The 25,420-nt window shown below is 41.5% G+C and overlaps 1 protein-coding gene across 1 annotated transcript in view; it reads left to right on the top strand.

The window, feature by feature from the left end:
• The window catches only part of syde2 (synapse defective 1, Rho GTPase, homolog 2 (C. elegans)), a 50,652-nt gene extending 35,552 nt beyond the window's left edge, over positions 1 to 15,100 (top strand). Inside the window, exons 6-8 of the mRNA XM_039601019.1 lie at positions 6,212 to 6,393; positions 7,024 to 7,255; positions 11,476 to 15,100. Coding sequence (XP_039456953.1) covers positions 6,212 to 6,393; positions 7,024 to 7,255; positions 11,476 to 12,188 — 1,127 coding nt within the window. The 3' untranslated portion in view covers positions 12,189 to 15,100. The remainder of the gene's footprint in view (positions 1 to 6,211; positions 6,394 to 7,023; positions 7,256 to 11,475) is intronic.
• The last annotated feature ends 10,320 nt before the right edge of the window (positions 15,101 to 25,420 follow it).

Below are 25,420 nucleotides of genomic sequence, written 5' to 3'. Positions count from 1 at the left end.
CCGCTTTGTTTGAACAAGAGGTCAAAGGTAGAGCCATGCCCCAGTGCATTGTGTCCCTTGTAGTGTTTGGTGGCATATTTGGGACACTGAAATAGTCTGAAGTGAGCAAGGAAAAAAAAAAACTTCATCAGATTACTTTGAGGTGCTTTAAGTTTTTGTTAATGTTTTTTTTTAAGGCAGGATTTCAAGTGTTTGTTTCTGCAGTCTTTATCAGCCAAACATGTAGGTGGAGATGGGAAAGTATATGCAGTGCAGTGCAGATAGTGCTGGTGCAGAGCCATACCAGTCCCCCCCCCACCTGACCGTTTAAATCTGAGTGAAAAAGACACGCAGCGTACGCCTGTTGTCAGCTTGCTTGTTGTCTGCTTGCTTGCGACCACAGTTCTCATGCATACGTGCATATGTGCATATATGAGAGCCGTGTGTGTCTGTTTGCGTGAAAAAGAGCATCAACAGGGGCTAACGCACCGAAGTAAACAAAGCACCGAGTCAAAGCAGGCTAATGATTTACTTGAATGGCCCCATTCTCCTCACGTCAGACAAGCACATGTGCACATGCACGTACACAGTTTTGACCAGTTGGCTTTTGAACTGGAAAGAGCCTAAATGTGTGTGCTGCTTTCATGTGTTGCATGTCAGGAAAAACATGAGTTGTTTCGCTTCATCGGGCAGCGCTAACGTGTAACAGTCCCGCTGTTGTCGGGTCTTCCTTGCAGTGCAGGGAAGGTCAGAGGGCTCTGCGTGATTTTCTGTAATAATGGCAGCAAAAAGCAAGCCAGGTGGCACCTCCCATCACGTGTTATTTGCAGATGCAGAACAACACAAAACAAACAAAGAAATAAAAGCTTTATTTTAGCGAGATAGGGATAAAAATATATTGCTCATTTTTGCTTCCAGACGGTCTGTTTTCATGTGATCAAACAAGCTGATTGTGGTTATCTTTGTAAAATTTTCCGTAAAGATTGACGAAGGGGGGTGGAATCTTCACACAGCATTTCTGGTTAATCTGCTGCTGAAATCGGCATGCCTAGGGAAGTGTTAAAGAGAGTGAATGTGTCTTTTGTTTATATACCCGGATCAAATTCAGCTCATACCAGATTTTATACTGAACCTATGCTAGCTCACGGGCACAGGGAGGGCGTTTAATTGCAGGGCAGTTTTATGAGGGTTTAAGAGCATGCTTCCCCCGAGCGCTGTTAAAGTCTAACCCTGCTGAGTAGTATCTGTCAATGTTTTGATCTACCTGAGATCGGAGGGCTGAGATAGTAAGCTATTATCCTTGTTTGGGTATGAGCTGTTTGCCTACTAAGCATCTGCTGGGTGTCTCAGGAATACAGAGTATTTCTGTATTTCTAGTGCCAGGAAGTGTTGAACCTTACATGTTCAGAGAAAATAGTTATGGCAAGAAACAAACTTAAAAAATGTCTCAGTTAACATGTTAAGTTGTCAGAATCATATTTACTGTTATATTTTTATATTCTATATTTATTATTTTTCTATGAAGAGACACATTTTACAGTGTCATAATTAAGTAATAATAATTCCTTAATGTATCATATTCAGTATTTTCAGTCAAAGCTAAGTTGCTTCTAGACTTGGCTCTATGGGCCATGTTTGCCACAAATAATTTCTAACACGCTAAAACATACTTCCTATGCAGTTATGTATAATGCTAACATGCTAAAATTGTGCCACATTACACTACACTGTATATAAAAGATAGACATAGCTACAATGCTATCACCTGTTGTCGTGGTAGGTTTTTTATCCCTCATCTGAAACTTTTGAAGAACCAAGGACACTGGACACCAACATAGTAGCAACTTGGCTCTTACAAAGTAACTGCACACTGAAGAATACTCTGTGTTATCAGCAATTTTACTCTAATAAGACTTAAAAATATGGGCTGAGGCTACAACCTCATCAGGAAAGTGTTTACTGAGGTCATAACCGAAATAAGCCCACTTTGGTTTGTTTTCCCAGCTTGAACATTGGAGTTTAGCATTCGGCTAAGTCAGGGATGGACCTGATTAAGAAGCTGAAGACAGGATTTGTTTTACTTTAAATATACTCAGGCTTTATTTAATATTAAAAACCTTCATTGTGAAAATACTTGAGTTAGAAATCAAGTTAGAAATAATTTTCTCATAGACCTTTATAAGTTCTGACTTACTTGTTTCAGCCAGAGGAGTAGCCCCCTGGTGGCCATTAAAAAGAAAGCAAGTTTATTAATACATTTTCCAGTCTTCTTCATCTTTTAAATACATTGCATGGTGACATGTGGATAAAAAAAAAAATCAGGAAGTCCCTAAAGTCAACAGTGACCATTAATGTCTTTATCAAAGTTTTGTTCAGTTGTGGCGTCTGGAGCCTATCAGAGCTGTTATAGGACAAGAGACAGGGTACACCCTGCACAGGTCTCCAGTAATGGAGACAGACAGGCAACCATTCTGTCTCACATTCACAACCCTATGTATGTTTTTGGACTATGGGAGGAAGCCATAGCATCTGGAGAAAACCCACACAGACACAGAAAACATGTAAACACAGAAAGGCCACAGACTGGAATCAAACTCTGGACCTTCTTGCTGTAAGGCACCACTGCTAACCACCACACCAAAATCCAGAGAGTCTTCTGAAATTTTTAAGAAGTGTTGTGGATTATTCCTTTAAAACAGTCACAAGTTTCATTATGGTAGCTCAGTCAGTCAGTTTTTTCATTTCTGTGGTAACATACAGAGATAAAAGGAAGCAGTTATTGTCAGCTGTTCGACTGATTTTTTTTTGGGGGGGGGGCTTTTTGATCACTGATTGTTTTTATTTGTGATGTAAAACAGACGATTTAAAATAGATCAGTGTTGTGTTTATGTTGGTGTTGAGTGCCACTGTGCAGATACTAATCACAATGCTAATCATAGACTTTGTACTGTAACACACTAAACTGAGTTTAGATCCTTCCTCCACTCTCTAATCCAATTTATTTCTATATAACTGCAGCAAAGGAAAATAGAAAATGCACGTGTGACACCACCTGAAACTCTGGTGCTGTTAGCTAACACTGAAACATTAGTTTGTCCACATTATTCTGCAGATATGAGCGGATGATGTTCTGACGATGCTATTTAGAAATAGACTGAAAAGTGGTAATCCTAATGCTCCCTTAAAGAGCAGATTTAGGACTTAGTGGGATTATAAAGTGAGCACGTTAAGTTAGGCCCTCTGTTCTTCTTACTGGCCCTAAGGAAGCTCATTGGATTTACTGTGAATCGTACTGTAGTATGCTGTAAATAGAAGACAAGAGGCAAAAAAAACCCAAGGTGGACAAGAAAAGCAGTGAAGTACGTGTTCCTTTTTATAGCACTTTAATCAGTTGTGTCACTGCTTTGGAAACAGGATAGTGGTTGACATAGATACAGTGTCGTCTTATCTGTTGTTCTACCAAGAGCTGCTCCTCTTGCACGCTTTAGAGTCACGGCGTGTTCAAGAATTGTGTCACTCGTGATTTTTCCTAGATTTATTGTCCTATAATCACGCACATACAGCCACATGTTCAATAATTCAAACAACAACCCCAAGCAGTCAAACTGAACTGTTGCCACAGGGAAATGTTCCTTATGGATAAAACTTCCAAAACATGAATGCAACAGAAAAATCACAATTATTAAAGTTACTTCAGAATTTAAATGTTCCACGAATACCACTGGGTAACACTAAATGTTAAAAGACAGACTTCCACATTGTTATACACTGAGACTACCAAACTTGGAGAGGTCTTGTGAGGTAGTTTAGTTGCTCTTGAGGGAGAGGATCTCTAGGGGGAAAAAGCCACTCCTGTGACTGGATGTTCTGGTGCTCAGTGTTCTGAAGTGCTGACCAGAGGGCAGCAGATCAAAGAGGCCGAGGTGTGAAAGGTCTGAAATGATTTTTCCAGCTTTTCCAGCCCTTTTTTCTTGCTCTGGAAGAGTACAGGTCCTCGAGGGTCGGTCAGGGAGCACCAGTAATCCTCTCAGCAGCCCGGAGTCTTCTTTGTAGTCGTCTCATCTCTGGTTAAGTGGCTAAGCCAAATAATACAGTTAACTGAAAGATACAAAGCAGACCCAAATACAGCTCAGCAGAACTGGGACAACAGCTCCGTTGGCAGGTTGAACTTCCTTAGGACTTTAACTACTGTGCTTCATGTCATACGCCTATGGAACCTGAAGAACTTAACCGTGGTATTTGTCTGAAGTTTGAAGTTTGACTTACATTTCTGATACATCAAATGGAAGCTTGCACAACCTCCTGTCTTTATGCAGGCTTGCTTCAATCTTGGATACGGCTGAGCCCAGCAGTGTCATCCACAAACAACAGGAGCTTAACACAGGAATAAATTGGTTGAGGTGTTTCAGTCTGCACACACTTCCATCTTGACTGTATTTCTCACTTACATGTTTGCTGCTTGGCGAGTTAAAAAGAGTCCAGTAAGGGTTCAGCAATATGCTTAAGGTGGGCCAAAACAGACTACCCACATTAAAAGTCTGTAGCCACCCTGTGATCTTTGGTGTCTTATCAAATATCATATCGTGCTGACAGGCAGGAGATCATCATTGTGGATGGAGTAGCACAGCTGCTTAGAAGTAACTGCAGTGATGGAAAGTGAGGTCAAACTGATTTCTTTGAACTCGATTCTGTGGTGCTCAGCTGAATATGAGGTACGTGAAGAAAATCGGTTATATATAAGGAAAACATGACCACGCGAAACAGACGTGTTTCAACTGCTTATGCTGATGCTGATTGTAGTGTGCCAACATAAAATAAAGAAAACACGCAGCACAAAACCCTTTCTGAGTTTGTCCCAAACAACAACCAAAGAACAAAACAGTAACTCTCAGACACTACAAGAGATACGCCCGTGATATCAATGCAAATGCACCTCATACAGTGAACAGAAGACAGCAGCATATGAGCAGACACTGACACACAGCCCACAAGCTGATAGGTTTTTGGCCTCGGCTGCATCTTAGATTTCTGATAAACCCGAACAGAGCGAAGACGTTTCCCGATAAGCATGTTAGCACAAGAAGAGCAGGGATCACTGGCAAAGTTGCCAACAACATGGGGCATGAGATCTCTTACTCTGGCTTCAAAAACATGTTGGAACCCAACAGCTGATAAGTCACTGAAAAACAAGGTCGCAGAGCACCAGCAGATGTAGCTGTACGGATATAAGGGTGCACAGTGTGACGGGAGCAGCAGGAAACATTTGCAGCGGTTTGTCAATGAGCAGTGTAGACTTTAGTGTGTTGCACATCAGAGTCATTGTATTTGTAGCTTCTTTCGCAGACATTTAATCCTGGTTTATAGACAAATGAATGCTTTTGTTATATTAAAATAAAGGATCAGGAATTTATCAGGCTAAATTATTATTATTAGCAGTAAAGCTCTTTAAGAAAATAAAAGTATTTGTCTTGGGCGCCAATATAGCTCACCTGTATTTATCTGGTTATCCTTCATCCTTCATTCCGTTTGCACTATTTGGGAAGCTAACAAATATTGCTAATTGCACAATACCCCCCACCCCAGTCTTCCCTGAAAGCTGATCCAGCTTCATGCACACAAGAGAGCAGACACTCACCACAAAGATCTGTCACACTGCCAGGATCCCTTTTTTTTTTTGTTTTAATTCCCATCTTTGCCCCTCCTCCATTCTCTTTATTTCTGCTTTTGATGAAAAGACATGCCAGTGATATTTCAGGGGCTTAGTGGAGACAGACAGCGTGGGTTTCATGTTTTCCCCCAGCTTTTGTCTGAACTTTGAGAGGCTGAAGTCACAGGTGCGAATGCGCCGTCACAGATGCCAGAGCAGACCCCACAACCCCCCGACGCTTCGGGGCTGCCGAGCCACACCCGACTCCATCGGGCCTCTCGGCAGACGCCACGGGATCACCCCGGAAAACACGGGATCGCCCTGGAAAACAATGGGACCTGAATCTGCAGCCAAGAGAATGTGGCAGGTTGAGTGCTTTTAAACGAGGAGGAGAAGAAAAGCTTTTTAAATCTCGGTGACAGCGCCTCATTAAGAGATATCATTAGCAATTTGTCAGGTATTAAAAGTCGCCCGCGTATTTATCGGCTAGTGTGAGAAAATGAAACAGCCTTCTTTGCGTGGATGTTAAACTCACTATCCTTATGCAGTTGAGTTTCTCATGCTCTGCTTTCGCTCTCTCGTCAGGAGTGCTGAAGGACTATCTACGTGAGCTGCCCTACCCTCTGATCAACAAGCAGCTATACGAGGCAGTGTTGGAGTCTATGGCTGCGAGGCCTCTGCGGATGGGAGCGTCGGGGTGTGAGAATGACCAGGCCGACTCTGAACACACCGTCAGCCTGCTGGAAAACCTACCAGAGGTGGAGAGGGTAAGGACAATTTAAAAAAGTGCACATTCTTCTGCACAGGAGTTAGAGGACTGTCACAGAGGTGGCTTTGAAAGGGCATATTGTGGGGAGATAATCATGGTAATAATCATAATGCTACAGATTACCACTGTTTGGCTGATAATTGTGATGTCATGCAGGCTCGCACCTCAAGCACTGTCATCGTATCCACAGTAGAATGACATAAAAGTGAAAACGAATAGTTGCTGAAACTCTGTATCCGCGCGCTATAGTCACTCGGTTTGGTCTAAGTGAACAGAGTCACCAGTTTCATTGAAAGAAGCATGTCAGTGCTTTGTGAGAATACAACCACTCTCTTAATTTTAAAAGTGTAGCATTTGCAGTATTGTACAGTGGGCTCCTATGCCAACACGCCCTATATTACTGATAATAATATTCCTTCTTTTTTTATAAAACCTTCAGTTTTTTTTAAGATAAACTTACTGCTGCAGATGTGTCTTAAAGCAGTTTTTGGCTTTGCATCTTTACTGCTGCTGCTAGTGGTACAACTGAAACTACTAATCATAATAATAACATGTTTTATTTGTCTGGCTTTTGTGTATCTGTGTGTGTGTGTGTGTGTGTGTGTGTGTGTGTGTGTGTCTGGATCAGATGATGCTGCGGAAGCTTCTTGACCACCTGAAGCTGGTGGCATCCTACCAAGAGATGAATAAGATGACGTGCCAGAACCTAGCGGTGTGTTTCGGCCCGGTGCTGCTGAGCCAGCGTCAGGAGGCGTCCTGCCACACCAACCGAGTCTTCATCGACTCTGAGGAGCTGGCCAGCGCGCTGCACTTCAAAAAGCACATCGAAGTGCTGCACTACCTGCTCCAGCTCTGGCCAGGTGATTATGACCTTTGTTTGTTTGTTTTTCTTTTCCGTCCCGCTTTCTGTAAAGACGTTTTGAGCACATGGCGTGACTTGAGAAAGCAGCACATTTACAGTCAGGTCATGTGCACACTGGTCTCTCTCGCCTGAGGGTCTTGTACAAATCAGTGCCAGCCCTGCGGTTCAGCTCTACAAAGGGCTGTTAAAGGGTTCTAGGCTGCTTTGATCCTTGAGGTTTTTCCATCACTGGCACAAGTGCAGCTGATAGCCACAGGCCACCATCTGTCGGCTCCTCAGAGATGAAACCCTCCACAAGTGCTTCATCGTGATGGGTTGAGCCAATCGTAGCCAAGCCAGTAAAGCCTCAGTGTAAACCAAACATTTGGGGCGTGGTCCCCCCCTCCGTTTTTAGATAAATCACCAATCAAGGACAGTCAGCAGCAGCTTCTCTCAGCACAGGTCATCTGTCTGCCTGCACAGCTGCTCTGTGCCAGCTGCAGCTGTCTGCTCGCGGTGAGATACGGCGAAGCCCATAGATGATCCAGGAGAGGATGGAGAATGATGAGAGAAGTGTGTGTGGCGTGACATTTGCCTTGGTTACGGCAACTAATCTGATGTTTTTAGCTCACGGGCTTGATTTTATGAGTTCACCACATTTCTAATAATCAAGTGAGCCATGCAGTGGCTGCTGATGCATTTACATTCTCAAAGACTCCAAAAGAAATCGAAAAATGGGCCCCTGGGCTGGGCGGACAGCTTAGTTGTTTTGTTTTGTGGGTTTTATATATGCATGGCCACCAATCCAAAACTAATCCAACTTACTGTATTTTAACTTTTTTCTGAGTGCAATGTTATTCTGTGGATTTCTGTTGATACAGTTTTGAAAAAGCACATGTTCACCGTCTTTAAAAACCTTTTTCCCAATGGCTCCGACATCCTGTGAGACAGACTTTCCCTCCCGAATGATTACACTCCTCGGAGCTCCTCCCAAGCAGCCTGCAGCTTTAACCAGATCTGCTGATGTGCGTCTGAAGACGAAGTGACTCTGCGTCTGGTTGAGCCTCTTAACTTTAACTGCATCCTCCAACTCCCACATCGAACCCATTCTGTGTAAACCACTGAAGCTTAGCACCCTGCTTTACATCACCCAGAGAAGGAGCACAGAGAAAGAAATGTAAGCCAGCGGCTGCAGCGGCTTAATTAGTCAGCATCTGTGAATCCTATGATTGCAGGTAGCAGAGGGGATTACATTTGGAATTTCAAAAATTAAAGCATAAAAACTGCGGTTTTTGTTGTTTTTTTTGTTTCCCCGCAGTTGCCTTTAATGACTTATAAAGACACTGACCAAGCATTTTAGTCCAGGTTCAAGCCTTCATTTACACCCTCAGCAGTGTTTCCATTCCATCCGCTTCCCCAGTACAGAGTACAGGGCGCCTGGACTGTATAATTAAAGACATTCCTGGCTTAACCTTACCCCTCAGCCCCTGAAGCTTCACCCGTACATTTCGCAATCATTGTGGGATATTTTGAGCGGCCTCTTCACGCCTTTCATACACACATACCAAACCTTCCAAGGCATTGTTGCTCAGGCCTCCACAGCCTGACTGACACTACTTACAGGACGTGTGTGTGTGTGTGTGTGTGTGTGTGTGTGTGTGTGTGTGTGTGTGTGTGTGTGTGTGTGTGTGTGTATTGAAGAGGCTCAGGAGGTGATGAGTGTGCATGAAGAAGTTTTCCAACTGTATGTGTGAGAAGATGTGAGCAGATGGTTAGACAGACAAAGTGACGGCAAGACGATTCTTTTAGTGTTATCTTTAAAACCCAGAATTAGCTGCACGTTCATTTTCTGTTAATTTGCCCCGCTTCTTTTTTTAATTTATCATTAAAATCAGCTGTGAGTTTATTGTTTTATTTTGTCCATTTTGGTTTTTTATTGTGTTTAGATGTAAAAATACACTCAACCTAGCACAACTAAGTCAAATCTTAACATATTACAACAAGTAAACATTGTGAAGCTGTCCAAGAAAGGTAAAAAAAAATATGATAGTATTCTTGCCTGCTTTCTGTCTTCATCTTCTCTGCTGACAGCTAATAGCTTTAATCATGTCATCAGTGAATCATGTCTGGAATTAAATAACACAGCGCCTCTGAAAGGAAGATAATTTCTGTTTGTTTTAAGGTGATAATTGCTCAAGTCTTTAGCCTCGGGGGAGCTGCGAAGTGTGCAGCTACTTCACGTAAACACTGTAGCAGCAACAGCCACTCTGATGAATGAACTGCAGTGAACTTAGATAAGACAGTGCAAAAAAATTCTGTTTATCGTCAGCTCGTTGAAATACTCGAACGCGCACAAAGGAAAACAAGTCATTTCAAGGTCATGTCTCAAAATAAAATCTAGCATTTCTTTTTAAATATATAATGTATCTATTGAACATGGACCTACAGCCCTAACTGTGTTTTTGTTCTTTTCCAATATAGTAAGCTAGCGGAGCCAGAAAATGTAGGTACTGAGATAAATACAGACAGGTAACCGGACTGTGGTTGTGTTTGGCTGCTCACTTTTCCTTCACGTAGTCCACTTAGAGGAGTCTTTCTTAAGGTCCAAGCTTTAGTTAATTTTTAAGTTTGGTTACTCGATAACAGCACAGGAAGCAACAAAACACTGTGTGCAGTGGTGTGACTTCAGCATGTGTAACTTGGCATGTTCGCTCACCTAATGATGAACCTATTGTTCTCTATGTTGTCCTCACAGAGGGTCATTCCGCTAAAGCGAGAGTCTTTTAAACAGAAATCAGCTGCACCAAAACAAGGCTTGTGGTTTTTGTTATGTATGTGTGTGTTGTTGTTTTTTAGTTTATTTTAATCACAGAAAATCATATTTTCTCATCCAGCCCTGTCTAGCCACGCTGATAGCATCACATTCCCTTACTGCGAAATCGGCCTTAAAATCTGTCAGATGGATTTTAGCTTATGAAATGTGCACCATTGTATTTTTCCATAAACAATATGCTGATACTTTTTAAAAAAATGCTGTATATACAGACTGTACATAAAAGATCAACTTGTGCATCTTGGTGTGATTTTTGGCGTGGGGGTGTTGTTGTTGTGTTTTTTAACCCAGCAAAGTTAATCTGATTGAGAAGTTCAGACTGTTATGGTAGCACTTTGTCACTAACAAGTTGGCTGTACCCTGAAGCACGCCCTTTATGATCAGTGCTCCCCTGAATGTCACCATCATGCTGAACTGAAGACTTGAAATAAGCAAAGAGATCATAGTCATTGTAAAAAAATGCACTTATTTATATCGAGAAATAAACTGAAAAGTAGAGACATTTTCAGGAGCTGAAGTAGGAATTGGTAGGTGGGTAGGTGTAGCAGTGCAGTGGGGAAATCATTTGTACTGTAAGCTCCAGTAGATTTGTTTCCAGGCAGTCATCAGCTGACCTGTGCTACCTCGCTCTGAGGTTTACTGCTTTTTTGGGGGTGATTCAGTCAACTGCATTCTACAGTATATAAGTGGATAATACGTGAGCCATCAGGTGTGCTTTGCAGCTCTTATAAAGCTAATATACCACTAGAAGTATATAGTCTAAATCAGCGCTCCCCAACCTTTTTTGCACCACGGACCGGTTTAATGTCAGACAATGTTTTCACGGACCGGCCTTTTATTGGCCTTTTAAGGTGTCGTGGATAAATACAACAAAATAAAATGATACAACCAAGACAAAAATATATTGTAAATATAACAAAAAACACGAATTCACTCAACGTTGAATTCATTCAACTTTGTTAGCAGCGTCCTCCTGAAATGTGCCAATAACATTGAGAGTAACATCCTCCTCGCTGCCCCTTAATGCTCTCTGGTCGCTATGGTAACGTGTAAATATTTCTTTCAAAATAAGACACACAACTACAACACAGGAAAAGACCCAGGGAAACCGAGTTAACGATAAAAACCCTGAAAACCATAAGTTGCACACCCGAGCCTCAACTCTCGTGGCCCCGTACCAAACAAATCACGGACTGGTACCAGTCCGTGGCCCGGGGGTTGGGGATCGCTGGTCTAAATAACCTAATTATTAAAGAAGAACAACAACCACTTTTCCCTTTGAGGAAAGCAAAAGAATGAGAAAATATGACTTTTTCTTATTTTTGTGTTTTTGTAATTTTCATGATTGTTTAATAACCAGCTGGCTTATATTTAACTTTTTCTTTTTTTTTTCTTTCCTCCTCTAGTTGTGGACCCACATGGCCAGTCCTCTTCTCAGCCCCCAGCACCCTCTCTGGTTCCAACTTCTTCTGACCTGCTGTCAGCCCCGCCTCTGCGACGGAGAAAAGAGCGCCCCCAGGTGCTGAACCTCACTGGAGCAGAGATGGCGGGCGTTCTGCGACCCAAACCAGGGCGTCTGGACAGCCCCAGCAACCGCTATGCTGGTGACTGGAGTGGCTGTGGTGAGACGTACTTCCCTTCTGAAATGCTGTTACCTTCCAGCAAAGAAGAGGCAGACTATGACGACGTTCCCTCAGAAGACATCGAGGCAACTGAGGAGGTCCAGGAGAAGCGAGAGGAAGCAAGAGACGGCATACAGCTCAAGGTTGATTGTCCTGTGTCTGATACCGCAGATGAAGAGCAACCTCAGAGAAGGGAGGTGGTAAAGGAGGAGGAAACACAGGAGGCGGTGGAAGAGCAGGAGAAGCTAATAGAAAGTGACAGTTCAAACAGTGGACACCCATTAGAGGAGGAGGCGCAAGAACACAAGGTGTGTAACCACATCCTGCCACCTCGGCTACCTAAAGAGCACACTTACCAGGCCTACATGAAGATCCAGGATATCAGTCCTGTATTGAGCAACAGGGTGAACCTGAGGGACCTGCAAGAGAGCATCGACACTCTGATAGGAAACCTGGAGAGAGAGCTCAACAAAAACAAGCTCAACGTGGGATACTAACTCCTAGACACAGATACGCAGACATATCCACCCGCACCCCCATGAAGCTCGATAAGGTTTGGGACAGAATCTCTTTATCTCTGAAGGTGCTTTGGGATACAGCCATGGAGGTCTTGTGATGTCACCATGGCAGCATGGTGCACGGTACTGCTGCTGCAAAATCCTAGAAGATGAGATAAGAAATGTAACAGGGCACTTGTGGCGTTTGTACCATATCCACAAACATTCCGCAATATTCTCCTTTTTTTTTTGTTGGCTGATTAAACTTTATGTTGTGTGGTTTTGTTTTAGTCCAGTTCTGTGTTCCATGTTGTTATTGTTGCTTCTCTTCTTATTAGAAGAACCCAATTACCCCTTAGGGGTTTAAAAGGTGCCTTAATTGTGTGAAGGTGGTACGTCAAGAGGAAAGTCTACCCTGAAATATAACACATCACCTCCGAGGATCTGGGCCCATGTAGATAACGCTTGAGAATGGGTTTTCAAGAGCCTTTCTTACCAAAAAAAAAAAAAAAAAGCTATTGTGCATTTTAAATTCAGCAGGTACAAATCCATTTTCTGAACTCTGGGGCTCTCTAGCAAAATTTGGCCCAGTCTGAATAGAGAACTGGCAAATTTAGTCACTTTCGGACCTACTTTAACCCTTGTATGGCGGTTAATTTAGTAAAACGAACCAAGATCATTGGAGGAACGTGTACACTTTGTCTTAGGGTGGATTTCCTTTTTAAGGCAGTAAAGAGCTTTTTCTATTGAGGTATAAAACACTAAATGTTATACAACAACAATGCACTTAATAGGCAGGCAGTAGTGTAGATTATCATCATGCAGTAAAAAGGCTGTTCTGAACTAAGGGGAGAAACTGCCGCCACTTAAACCTCCTCTATGTTCAAAATCACACCTGTGCTTATGGCTAAACATACATTTTGAACAGATTTTGATTTTAAGCAGAATTGGTGTTTCATGTAGTGTTGCAGGGTTGGTAAATTCACCTTCTTGCCCAGGATTAGATGAAAAGATTGATACAACCCTCATGGCTGTAAATGAATATAAGCTAGAGTCAGAAAGCGGTTAGCTTTGCTAGCTTATTGCAGCTAAGGTTAGCATAGCAAAGATAGCAATGTTCTTGCAAAAATAAAGTTGCTTGGTTAAAAAAAAAAGAATAAATTAAAAAGAAACATCCTAAAATGTTACATGGAACCATAAAGGTCATAATTTACAAAAATATAGATTAGCAAAGACGCGAACATGGTATCAACCTTCTCATCTACCTTGATGCAAGAACACAAAGAAGCTTGTTATTTCTAAGCTGGTTATTTCTAAGTTGTTGAGTTTTTTGTTAAAGAAAAAAATGAAATAAAGTAGTTAATTTAAAAACAAACACATGGTCAAAAACAGTGAAATAAACAATGTGAAGCACATCATGTAGATCAGCAGCGGAAATAAAAATGGCGGGCTCATCCAGTTAGTTCAAAATAGCTAGCTGCTTAAAAAGACAAAGGACGTTTTCAGCAATCCAGGGATTCAGAATGATCAGTATTTAACCTATATGTATATGTACATAATTATATAAATGTATTCGGAATATATTATTTTTACAGCTTATATTTCAATGGTGTATTTAAATACTTCTTATGACCTCCTAGTGTTGGCGTGTAGCAATAGTTGCTTCTTTCCCTTAAAGCTACCTGTACACATCTTAATGTGCTGGACTAATGGTACAACTTTAGCTGTAAAATATATGGTACAATCGTGCTCTTGCAGAAAAAAGTGATATTGTTATTTTTGTGATATTGTGTATATATTTGACATTGTTTTACGTCTCTGGTGGACTAAGGTGTGCTAATGATTTTTTGGCGTTTGTTTTTTTTTTTTTTTTAAGGTACTGAACGTTGCATGGTCAAAAGCTTTACTGACATAAGCAAGGCTCTGTCTCATCTGCCTTTGTATATCATATTTATGTGTAAAATAAGATTATTTTGTAACGTATGCGCATTTGTTTGACCCCCGTTCCTTTGTAAGACACATGACAGCATTGTCCAAGCTTTTTTCCAAAGGACTTAGAGGCAGGCGGTTTATGAAACGCAGAAACTGGTAACGATTTTTTTTTTCTTTTAAACTCCAGCAACAACTGTAAAATGCTTTTACTGATTGAAAGTCAAAGGTTTAATTGCACTGTTATTGTTATTAGTATATTTGCTAAATAATGTTTGGTTAAATTTTATTTTAGGAGGATTTCTAGCCTAAAATATACAGAATAAGTAAAATGGTCTTCAAAATGGTTTCACTTATACATTGAGTTTGTTGTTTGCCCTCCTGCATGGCGTTTTTGCACAGTCCTGCTTGCTTCATGGTGAAGCTGGGCTGCTGCTGAGCGGATCTGTTGAAACTGGGTTTCAGCAGGGTTCCTTTCAAACCATCTGTCTGTGCAGGCAACACACAAAGAACCAGGGCCTCATTTATAGAAGCCATTGTGAAGAATCAGCAAAGGAATTTTTTTTTAATGTAAAGATTGTCCTTTAAATCTGACGTGCATTCTTGCTTACAATGACCCAGTTTCCCTAATAGGATCTCAAATTATTACTCAAAGAGTACACAGAGAGCACACATGCTTTTATGGTTTCAACTCAACAATCAAATAGAATGAAATTAAACTGGGACGCAAATGGCAGAACTCAAGTCTGTTTCAGAGCTAACATGGAGATGCAAGTGCAGCGACTGAGTCATTATCTGATCTCCTCATTTCCCACCTTCTCCTTCCACACAACAAACAAACAAAAATCATTTCTGTCTGATCCTCTTTGTCCTTTGGAGGAAAAAGTGCCACATTCAAAGCATCGCTAAACAAAAACAGAGAAGTGCTTTGTATTGATCCTGAGAAATGTATGGTCATAATAAAGTATGTTATTTTGCGTTCACGTGTGGCTGCTGTTGTCTTTTCCCTCCCTTTCTTCTTGGTGGCTCAAGACTTTTGCACAGTACTGTAGTTTTTAGTTTTTTCAGAATAAAAAGAATTTAAAAAACAAATACCATCACAAAAATAAACACTTACTTGGTGTTGGCATCATCAGTGGCACAGTGAGCATCTTGCCTTTCTCACACACAAATGTGGAATTCATTCATAAAAACCTCACAAAACCTTTTTTTTGCTTTTTAGTGTAAATACATCTGGTAGTCGAGCATGTGGCCTAGCAATCACATCACAGTTGTTGAAATAACTTGACACTGTGGCCATAATTCCCAAACTGTTTTAAACACTGCTATTGTTTTATAGAAACCCAACAGGAAAAGCTTACTTAAACTTTAGGAGACATTTTTATGTTATGCAGATTCACCTCTTTGCTGTGGGAGCAGGGTAACCCAGCTTCAGTAGAATATGGATAAATAAGCCGGGGAATTGCCCTTGTTGGCTTGTGGGAATCTCCCAGAAATACTCTGAGCTACAGGGACATTCCCAGGATGCAGCTGCATTTAGCCGTCCAGTAATATTCACTGCTAGTAGACTGCACTTTTACTGCGGCTCCAACACCCAGCACTTCCAGTGACATTCACGAGACGCCTACAAATAGCCTCAAGTTAGAGCGAGCAGTTTACTGAAATAGTTAAATGTCATTTTATTTTGAAATATTTTTCCAAAGCAGCTATAAATTCAAACAGAAAGGCGGAACGTCGCTGACGGGCGGCTCCAGCGTGAGAAGTCTCAGCAGCCGGAGGCCTTTTAGCATCAAATGGTTTTTCAGCCTTCTTTGATGTCACCACTGTAAATATGGTGGGTTTTTTATGGCGGCACTGAACAGGTATGAGAAAGCTTTAGGGTACAGAATGTACACATACCTGTTTGCACACCCACATCTTCTTCAGTGTCTGTTCTCACTGGGAGTTTTTGTGCAGATGGAGCCAAATATTTCACTGACAGTCTGAAAATGCAAATACTTTTTTACACACTGAGAATAACAATCCCATCAGCTTCAAGGTTTTTTTGGGTGGGGGTGTTGTTTAGTTGACCTCACAAAGCGTAAATGGGAAAGGATCTGCTTTTGTTGAATTCCACATTTTTACTTTACACATCTGGAAAAAAGGTTTTATTTTTAGATTCAGGTGCTTGGCTATAATGCCACAAGCGCCTGTTGTAAAAGTACTTTGTCCACGTTCGACTTGCTAAGCTGTTGCCTCAGTCCCAATAAAAGCAGGAGTGAAATCCCATATGAAGTCAGAGGTAGACATAATAACAGCGAGCCTGTTTGGATAGGCAGGGTCGCCACTTGATATCAGGGAGTCTGTCGGAGTGAACTGAACTGAACTTTTGTTCATTTCTAATTCTGGAGAGAAGAGATACGAGTCTTGCTAGGTAAACATCCTTGACAGCCACCTGCATGTGAAACCAGACCTTTTCTCCTCTCCTCCTCATCTGCTCCCGTAATCTCTGCTGACCTTTGAGTCAGCATCGTGGCCGCAAGTCAACTAGCTGACCACATAACACACAGTCTTTGTTTCAAATTAGACTTTTTTCAGCATTAGCTGTGGTTCTTGGCAAGATTAGACCTTTGAAATCATTCACGCAACCTTTTAAAGTTGTTTGTGATCAGCTGTGTGGGCGGGGGGGGGGTACACAGTGACCCTTAATGGAAAAAAAAATAACTCCCAGGCCGCTCCAGCAATAAACTAACATCAGGCCTGTCTCAAGGGGGGTTCTTATTTACATACAATATATAAAAAGACATTCATAACACCATTTTTATATTCAAAGCATGCTCAAGTTTAACCAGGTTTTCTTTTCATGCACTTGTGTGGAAACTTATAAGTGTATTGTCTGAATAATCATTCAGATAACCTTGAGACACTTTGATCAGATCTAATTTGTTGATGAGTTCTTTAAAAAGCAAACCAATAAAAACTTCTGCGTCTAACCTTCTCCTACCTTTGTGGATTGTTTAAGTCTTTAAAGGCAGTGGATTTAGGGCCCTTTTGGTCTGCAAAACAACTCCTGCCTTTGGATATTTCTTTCCCAAAGTACATTTGTAAATCACATTTGAAACCACCAGATCATTTGCTGCACCATTTCTAGCGATTTGTAAGGAAAATAATTGTATTAATATCTACTAAAGTACAGACTGGCTGGTTCCATCAAAGATACTTCTGTTTAGTTAGAATTTTTAGTTAGACTTTGTGCAACTACTTTAGACAACTAAAATTATTGAGTGATTATGAATTTCCTACTAGTTTGGTCATCCACCATCTGAAAAAAGCTGTTTTAGCTCCCCTCTCTTTAAGACCACCTCCATTGAAGTCAACTTTCTTCTGATTGGCTGCCACTTGCAAACAGAAGGGTTCAACAGCAGGTTGGTGAGCGTGCTGTGCCTGAGATGACCATATTAAGCACATCGCCTTGCAGATTTACTAATGCTCATTATTTGAAATGCTGGTCATGGCTAATAAGCATCCTTGTACTTTATGTTTAAAATTTAAAATAATGGAAAGCATAATAGGTCTGCTTTAAATATCAATTAAGCTATTATTTTGGTTTCCTGTCATTAAAAAAGCGCCCTGGCCACATTTTCACCCTTTTAGCTGAAAACATATGGCCTGTTGTATGAGTTTGGTTCCTCTGTTTTTTGTCACTTTAGGATTATATTTGTTTCTCTCCTCTAAACCTGTTAAAGCGCTATAAATGAACACAAATATGGTGTATGGCCTGGTCTTCTGATTCAACCACTGAGCTGCTCTCCACACAAGGATTACCACTGTGTACATGTCATTAGGCACCCTTTACAAAGTCATATCCAGTATGACCATGCCTTTTACATGTGACTCCTTATAAACATGAGTGAGCTAAAGCTTGGGTAATTGCTGGGAACCTCTATGCAGTGACCCTGGGCACACATTCCATACATGGTGCCCTTCAATAGGAGGGCTATTAAACACATTTTACTGCTATGTGTGTGAGTGTGCGTGTGTGTGTGTGTGCGTGTGTGTGTGTTTTTGGAGGTCTTTTGTTCTCCTACAGTCCAGCCCCTGTACTTGGCAGTTCATCTGAGAGACTGAGGGCAGATCTCTTGACGCAGTGCTGACAGATCCGCCTGTTCTGGTCCGCGGTTGACGATGAGAGAGAAGACCAGAGGAAAGGAGAGAGAAGATGAAGAGAGAAAGCGAGAGGTGAAAGTGAAGAATGGAGGGAAGAAGAACACAGAGAAAGCGGTGCTTCAGATCCTCCGGGGGCTGGGCCTCACACAACGCAGACCCTCTGCGCTCTCCTCCTTGCCTCTTTGCCTCCTGCACCTCCATAGCTCTGTCACTCAGGACTAGACGATTTCATTTTAATAAGGCTAATCCCTCCTAGAGGTAAGCTGCTCATCACCTCTCTCCCTCCCCGCTCCTCCAGGAGAGAGTGGTCTCCTTTCAGAGCGAGGACAGGATGAGAGTTTGCTCTGCTTGACAGATAGAGAGAAAAAAATGTGAAAGGTGAGACTGAAAAGAGGCTCTGACAGCAGCTGTGCTCGGACTCAGTAAGAAGATTTGGGCCTCACTGGTTTGATAAACTTGCAGGTGGCACACCTTTAATAGTGGTGCATGCTCCGTGCAGCCTTTAACATCACCCTGATATGAAGCACGGCGATAACTTTGATCCATGCAGAGGAAGTGGAGTGATACAGTTGGTATTTTAGTGTATGCTATCACCTTCCTCCTGTCAACAGAGCACTCTCCAGCTGTCAGCAGTAAAACTTAGTTCCCCTGCTGCTTGAGGTGATGTCTGTAGGGAGGTTATAAGGTCTTTGATGTCTCCTTAATGCTGACCACCTGCCACTATGGCCCCTTGTTGTTGAAATAGTTAGGCATTTTGGGAAAATGCACTTTTTTTTGCCACAGACATTTTCAAATAAGAAGCTACAGTCAGAAGTCCCTACAAATGTCTAACCTGGTTTGGTCCAAAGATAATAAATGTGAATCCATCATCTATAAGAAAAGTAATCATTATATATTTATGGCATGGGTTAAAAAAAATCTGTAGTTCAGCTATAAGGGGCTAACTCTGAGCTTGGCTACCCTGTTTATTATTTTGTCCTAAGCTAAGCTAACTAGTTGCATGTTGAGGTTTTGTGACCTCAAATCATGTGACATTAACGTGTCCACCATTTTGGACGTGAGACAATCATGGCAACAGTCTAGGTCAATGTACAAATACAAGTTCAATTAATTTCTCATCTCACACTTGGCATCAACAGCACTCACATTATTTTGCAAATAGCTTAGCTAAAAATCTCCCCTAAACATGTTAGCTTTAGCTCATGATAGCAAAGTTTCTGCTAGGCTAAGTGCATGTTTGGTTTGCTTTGAGGTCATTGGTAATGACAACATGTCAAAAGAAGAAGACTCAAAGTTTTCAGGCCTTCAGGGTGTTTATTATACATTGACAGACTGACAGTTCAGATGATGGGGCTCGTGGAATTGCATCTTAGGCAGGATTATTGCCAAGACAATCTTAAATGATGGTCTGAAATGACATTTCAGCATGAATAGAAATATTATGAATATTGCCTAACTAAAGTGGCTTTCTTTGAAGTGGTTGAGATGAATGTTTTTGCTGGCAGACAAAGCAGATTCAAGAAAAGAGTCAGAATACGCTTTCAGAGCCTTCCACAACAGAGCATAAGGAGTTCTTCACAAGAGGACACAAGTAAGGACACATTTAAAGGTAGAAACATTCACAACGACAAAATACAAACCAAAAAGAAACTGCATTTAACAAAATATATTTAAAAAATGAAGGAATGAGAAAGTAACTGTTAAAGGAGGAGAGGCATTTTAAGTGCTGAAGAGAGCACTAATCTATTGCAGAACAGTGAGGAGTGGATAACTCAGTGACTAATTTTAAAGCATTTGTAAGTGATCCAGTAATCATCCCTGATCACTTACAAATGGCCCAGATGGTGCTGCAAGGCTCCTCGTCAGGTCCTGTAAAAGGTTCTATGTGACACAGATTATGTCCCGTTTACTCTGGGTTCAGTTCAATACTGACGCTTCAGTTTAAGATTCTGTTGATCATTTTCAGACCTCTTGACGATCAAATGCCTCCCTACATCCAAGTAGCCACAGTAATGAAGTCAGCCAATCAATGATTGTTTGTAATACCTAGGACATGGTTTTGGACAAAAGGAGTGCTTTTTATTAAATTTTTTTAATCAATTTTTACTATTTTAAGCACTATATGTATAAACTCTACTTATATACAACCCATGGCTGAAACTCTGATAGCATGTAATTATTTTTGCGTAGGCTCTGGTATGTCAGTGGATCTTTTTTAGCACTGTCAGAAAGCCAATGTTAGCTGTATTAGTAGCCATAGTCATGCATATCAGCTAGTTAGCTAAAACACCTTACTTGGTGTTTAGAAATACAGCTGCAACTGTCAGATACACTGCAAAACTTTCTGCAATGGTAATGTTTCATGTTACCATGCTAAAATAGTACATCCACTGCTATATTGGATTAATGTGACTTTTGAATTAAATGCTCAAGTTTTGTAGCTTATAAAAAAAAGAGGTTCTGGCTTATTTAACCTGCTAAGATTAGCCAATCCCAACACGGTGCAGATTTTGGTTATTTCTCAGTATTTTAGTAGCAGACAAAAAAGGGATATCTTCACAAAATATAGTTTCAATGGACAGACATGCTTATTTTCCCCTCTAGAGTGGTGGACTTAAATGCACTGCACCTTCACCGGCTGAACATTAGCCGGTTAACATTGTCCTTGTGAATCTTCTGCCACTAGCTTCTCTGTTTAGCTCAAGTAGAAACAGAACTTAAGACTTATAAGTTTACTGAAAAGTTTACTGGATGACCTACCATCTAATGATCCCATTGATGAAATTGTATTTAAAATATAGCTCACACTGGTGTCCCGGATGCTAAAATTGAGGCCAAAGACATTTCTCTAATTAGATAAAGCTGCGAACAACAATCCTTTAAACAGCTGCATTCGAAAACTGGATTGAATAAATAGGGGAGACCGGGGATAGTTGTAACATTTTTGACATTTCTGTCTGTAAATTGGAGCTCTTTTAAGGTAGTGGATTCAAAATTTAATGCAAAGTATTTACATGTCTCTGCTATTAAATAGTGCAGCTATTTTCTCTGCAGCACAATTGCCCATTGCATGGTATGGTCTCAAACACGAAGAGTGAAATGTTACAATTAACCCCATAGTCTGGGTTAGTTGTAACATATCCTGGGGTGAAATGTAACACAATGAAATAAGGGCACTGACAAAACATTAACATGTAATCTTTTGTATTCAACACATGAATGCACTTAGAGCCATTTATGTAGCTATGTGTGTGTGACAGAATGCAGAAATCTAGCTTTTGAACATATTCCAACCCCCCCAAAAAAGACAAATGATGGAATTTTCTGCAACTGAATATTTCATTAATTTTGGTTGGTCTTCCTTGAGTTTGGCCTCATTGGCTCAGTGGGCATTATAACCTACAAGTCTTGCACCAACTTTTGAACATAACAATGAAGGTGAAAAAATTTAGTTGTTCACCAGCATCGCAATTCCATTACTTTTTATCATGGCTGACCTTGGTGTGGTTTGCGAAGTGCTTCAGAAAGATGAGGAAATCTGTTTCTTGCACCCATCCTGATTTATTTCCACTACCAATACTTCCTACTGGTCCATCTCTGACACAGTGGTCTGTATAATGTATGTGTGGGAACACAAACAGTGGAGGAATTGTGTTGCCAATGGCATTAACCGCATATACAAAGGCGACCAGTGGACCTCTCTCTGCTGATGTCATTGCCCCAACTTGTTTAATATAAGTTAAAGTAATAGTGTGGTAAGTTGTAACATCTGCATTATTGTTACAACTAACCCAGACCGTTGGTGTTACAACTGACCCAGACTCCTATAGCCATGAACTAGCTAACATTACAGCCAATGGCTAAAACATTAGCACTAAAGACCTACACGGAATATATCCCCATAGACATACAAATAACATAATTTAAGTTTGACGAGTTTAACTGCAAAGCAGATAATGCTATTAGAAATTGAAATAAAGTAGAAAAACTTACTTTTTGGCATACAAATTCCTTTTTTTAGTGTTAAATTGTCTGTGTTTGACAAAATGTGCTGATTTTTCACATGTGATAGCAGAACTGAATTGGGCATGTACAGGATGAATCACATCATTTGAAACTTAGCCCTGATTGGAGAAATTGGAAGTGTTACAACTGACCCACGTTACAACTATCCCCGGTCTCCCCTACATTTCTTTTTCTCGACAGGACATTAAAAAACCACACACACACACACACACACACACACACTACATGTTGCTGTAGACAACAGAAGGCGCTGGTAAAATGACTAGGATCCAAAGTGTTGAGAGCTTTGAAATTAGAAATTGAAAAGGAGTCAAGAGGGAGCATTCCACAGCACTGCCCTGGTCACCTGATCTCTTGTGAGGTCAAGGGTCAACTAATGAAACCTACCACCAGCTTGGCAGAGGCTTTAAAGAGAAACAGCGCCATGGTTTACAGAAAGAAAGCCCAACAGTTTACCTGGGGATAATTTTAGCAATTGCACAGCTGCTTTGAGATTAAACAGAATTCTGATTTGCTTGTGTCTCAAGAAATTCTGTTTCAGTCAATTAAATGTTTTCTTATCTCACAGGCAAATGTGGCTTTCTCTCTCAACCGTCCTTTTCTCCAGCTCTGCCTCTTTTAATATCTTTTAACCCTTCTCGTCGTCCTGCATGGTCCTCCTCTGCAGCTGGGGTCCGACTCGGATGACCGTGTGTGAAATCTGCAGGATGCCCCGCATGTTGGGAGATTTGTGGATGCAGGCCCTCACATGTCCCCCCCAACACCCCAATCCACCCAACACCCTCCGGAGCAAGAACAGATAGGAGGCCAAACAGAACAATGCTAAAGCAATGGCTTAATTCGCCTGGCCAGATTTACAGCCCCTCCTGCACAGCACCTGCGCTCATTGTATCCCAGGACTTGGCTTAAGAACTTTGACGAACTGGTAATAAAAACTGGACTACGGGCAATCCACTCTGTATAGACGCCCCCCCCCCATACTCCCCCCTTTAGTTAAAGATCGCTTTTTATGTTTGGGAAATCTCTTGGGACTTAGATGAAGAAGTCAAGTGAGGAAAAGCTGACATCATGAATGCCCTTCATGCCAGTAGGAGTCACTTGGTTTATGGCCGTGCTGCTGACTATTGTAGCGAATGCTCTAAAGAGGACAAATGCGGAGCAGTAGAGCTTACCCTGCAAACATCTCTATGTACGTCTGCGGAACCTCAAATGCCGCAAATGTTTACATAGCACATAAGCCTACTCAATTGCACAACATTCTTTGCATCAGTCATTACAATAATAACTAGCCAGCAAGTGTGAAGGCAATCCCCGAGCGAGTGCTGGTTTGCAGAAGGCACATTCCTCTGCTGCTTGCTGGGCTGGCAGAAAAGTGAGAGGCTCTGCAGAGGAAAGGGGGGACTGCGAAAGAGAATTCCCAGAGAGGTTTGAGGAGGATGCGACTTGAGCGCAAAGGCCCCTTTTGTCATGGGACCTTGTTGGTGCCTCAGGGGCCATATGGACGCCTGTCGCTGTGCACCCTCACATCAGCCCATTCTTCACCCTCCTCCACCCCCTCCGCTCCGTGACAGGACCGTCCATGTGAATGAGTCATGGCCAGGGTGAAGTCGACCCCGGTTCACTTCTGTTAAGGAGAATCGTCTCTGTTTTCCATCTTTCTCTCCTCTTTAACAGTCTCCTTCCCCCTCTCCCCCCTGAATTCAACCATTCGTGCTTGTGTTGTTCATTGATTCTCTCAACCCTCGCACTCTCTCTTTCCTTTTGAGGCATCTCGAACACAGTGTGAAAACTTGGCAATAGACAGCTGCCCCTATAGCCCCCTCCTTCTCTGTCCCTCCGGCCTCTTTTCTGGCAGAACACCGGCTGTCAATTTGTGACTATAGGTTTGCTGCGCTGCTCTGACCTGTGGTGGACCCAGCGCTCTGAGGCGTCCTTATTTTATCCCCATGAAGGAGCGAAACTAATGGAGTCCAGAAAGCTGCAGAGGTACTCCTTGCAAGATACTGCAAAGGAAATGACATTCTCATAAATGTTGTGAACAATGGGGGAGGATTCGAGGTTTAATTTAGCCTTTCTTGTGATTTTCATAACCCTTGACCATTTTTGGAATCAAACACAACTGGCAAAAGTTTCAAAACCTGATACAAATTAATTGTAAAGTTATTTTAACTTCTTATTTTTAATGCTTTTAACTAGGATTTGCCTTCCATCATGTGTCTTTTTTTAACATTAAATTTCTTATATGAGATTCCTCAAGCTTTATCATTTTTAGTAAAAGACTATGTAAAAAACTGAGTTAGCATCTGGGTATAAAAAAGTAAAGTCAATACCATCTTCTTCATCACTGCGTTCTGTCTTAATGACCAGCAGGAGACGACTCCTCTTGTTGCAGTAAATTGCACAGATATTTATGGGGAAAATCCCTTTACTGAGTCTATGAACTTTACTGAGTCTATGAACTCAGTAAACGCTTCGTTGATCAGTTTTTGGCCTTAGTTGCTATCTTTAAAGGACTGAGTTGTGTTATGTTAAATATAACTTTAAATCACGGTCCACATGTAGAAACTTTAAGACTGGTGCCGCAAAGCTGCTCCTTTGCCAAAAAACAGTAACTAAATAAAGACTTATTTATTGCACACTGGGAAAAATCTGAATATCAGGCTTTTTGCCAGCATTTCAGAAACACCATGTATCCATATGTATCCATACATGGCAGAGAGCACAGAGGACACAGTTTGTTTGTTGTTAGTCGAGTCAAATGGGCGGCCCTGGTTGTATGACAGACATTCAAGTATTCCACAGTCTCATTTGACTTTTGGTATACAGAGGAGTTCATGGTTGACTTAAAGACTGCAAACAAGTGTAAATCATAACCCATCCATCACCATGCTTGGTTGGTATGACGTGTTCGCACTGATATGCTGTTTGGTTTTCTCCAGACATGGTGCTGTGCGTTATGGCCAGAACTCTCCATTTTGGTCTCATCTGTCCAAAGGACATTGTTCCAGAAGTTCTGTGATTTGCTCATATACAACTTTGCAATAGAGGTGGTCACACTTGCTGATAATCAGTCAATTAAGTGCATGTGATTAGCAGCACCTGGCTGACTTACCCTCTTAGATCCTATGGAA

Source organism: Oreochromis aureus, linkage group 17, assembly GCF_013358895.1.
Source record: "Oreochromis aureus strain Israel breed Guangdong linkage group 17, ZZ_aureus, whole genome shotgun sequence".
NCBI lineage: Eukaryota > Metazoa > Chordata > Actinopteri > Cichliformes > Cichlidae > Oreochromis > Oreochromis aureus.
This window is presented reverse-complemented; position numbering and strand designations above follow the sequence as displayed.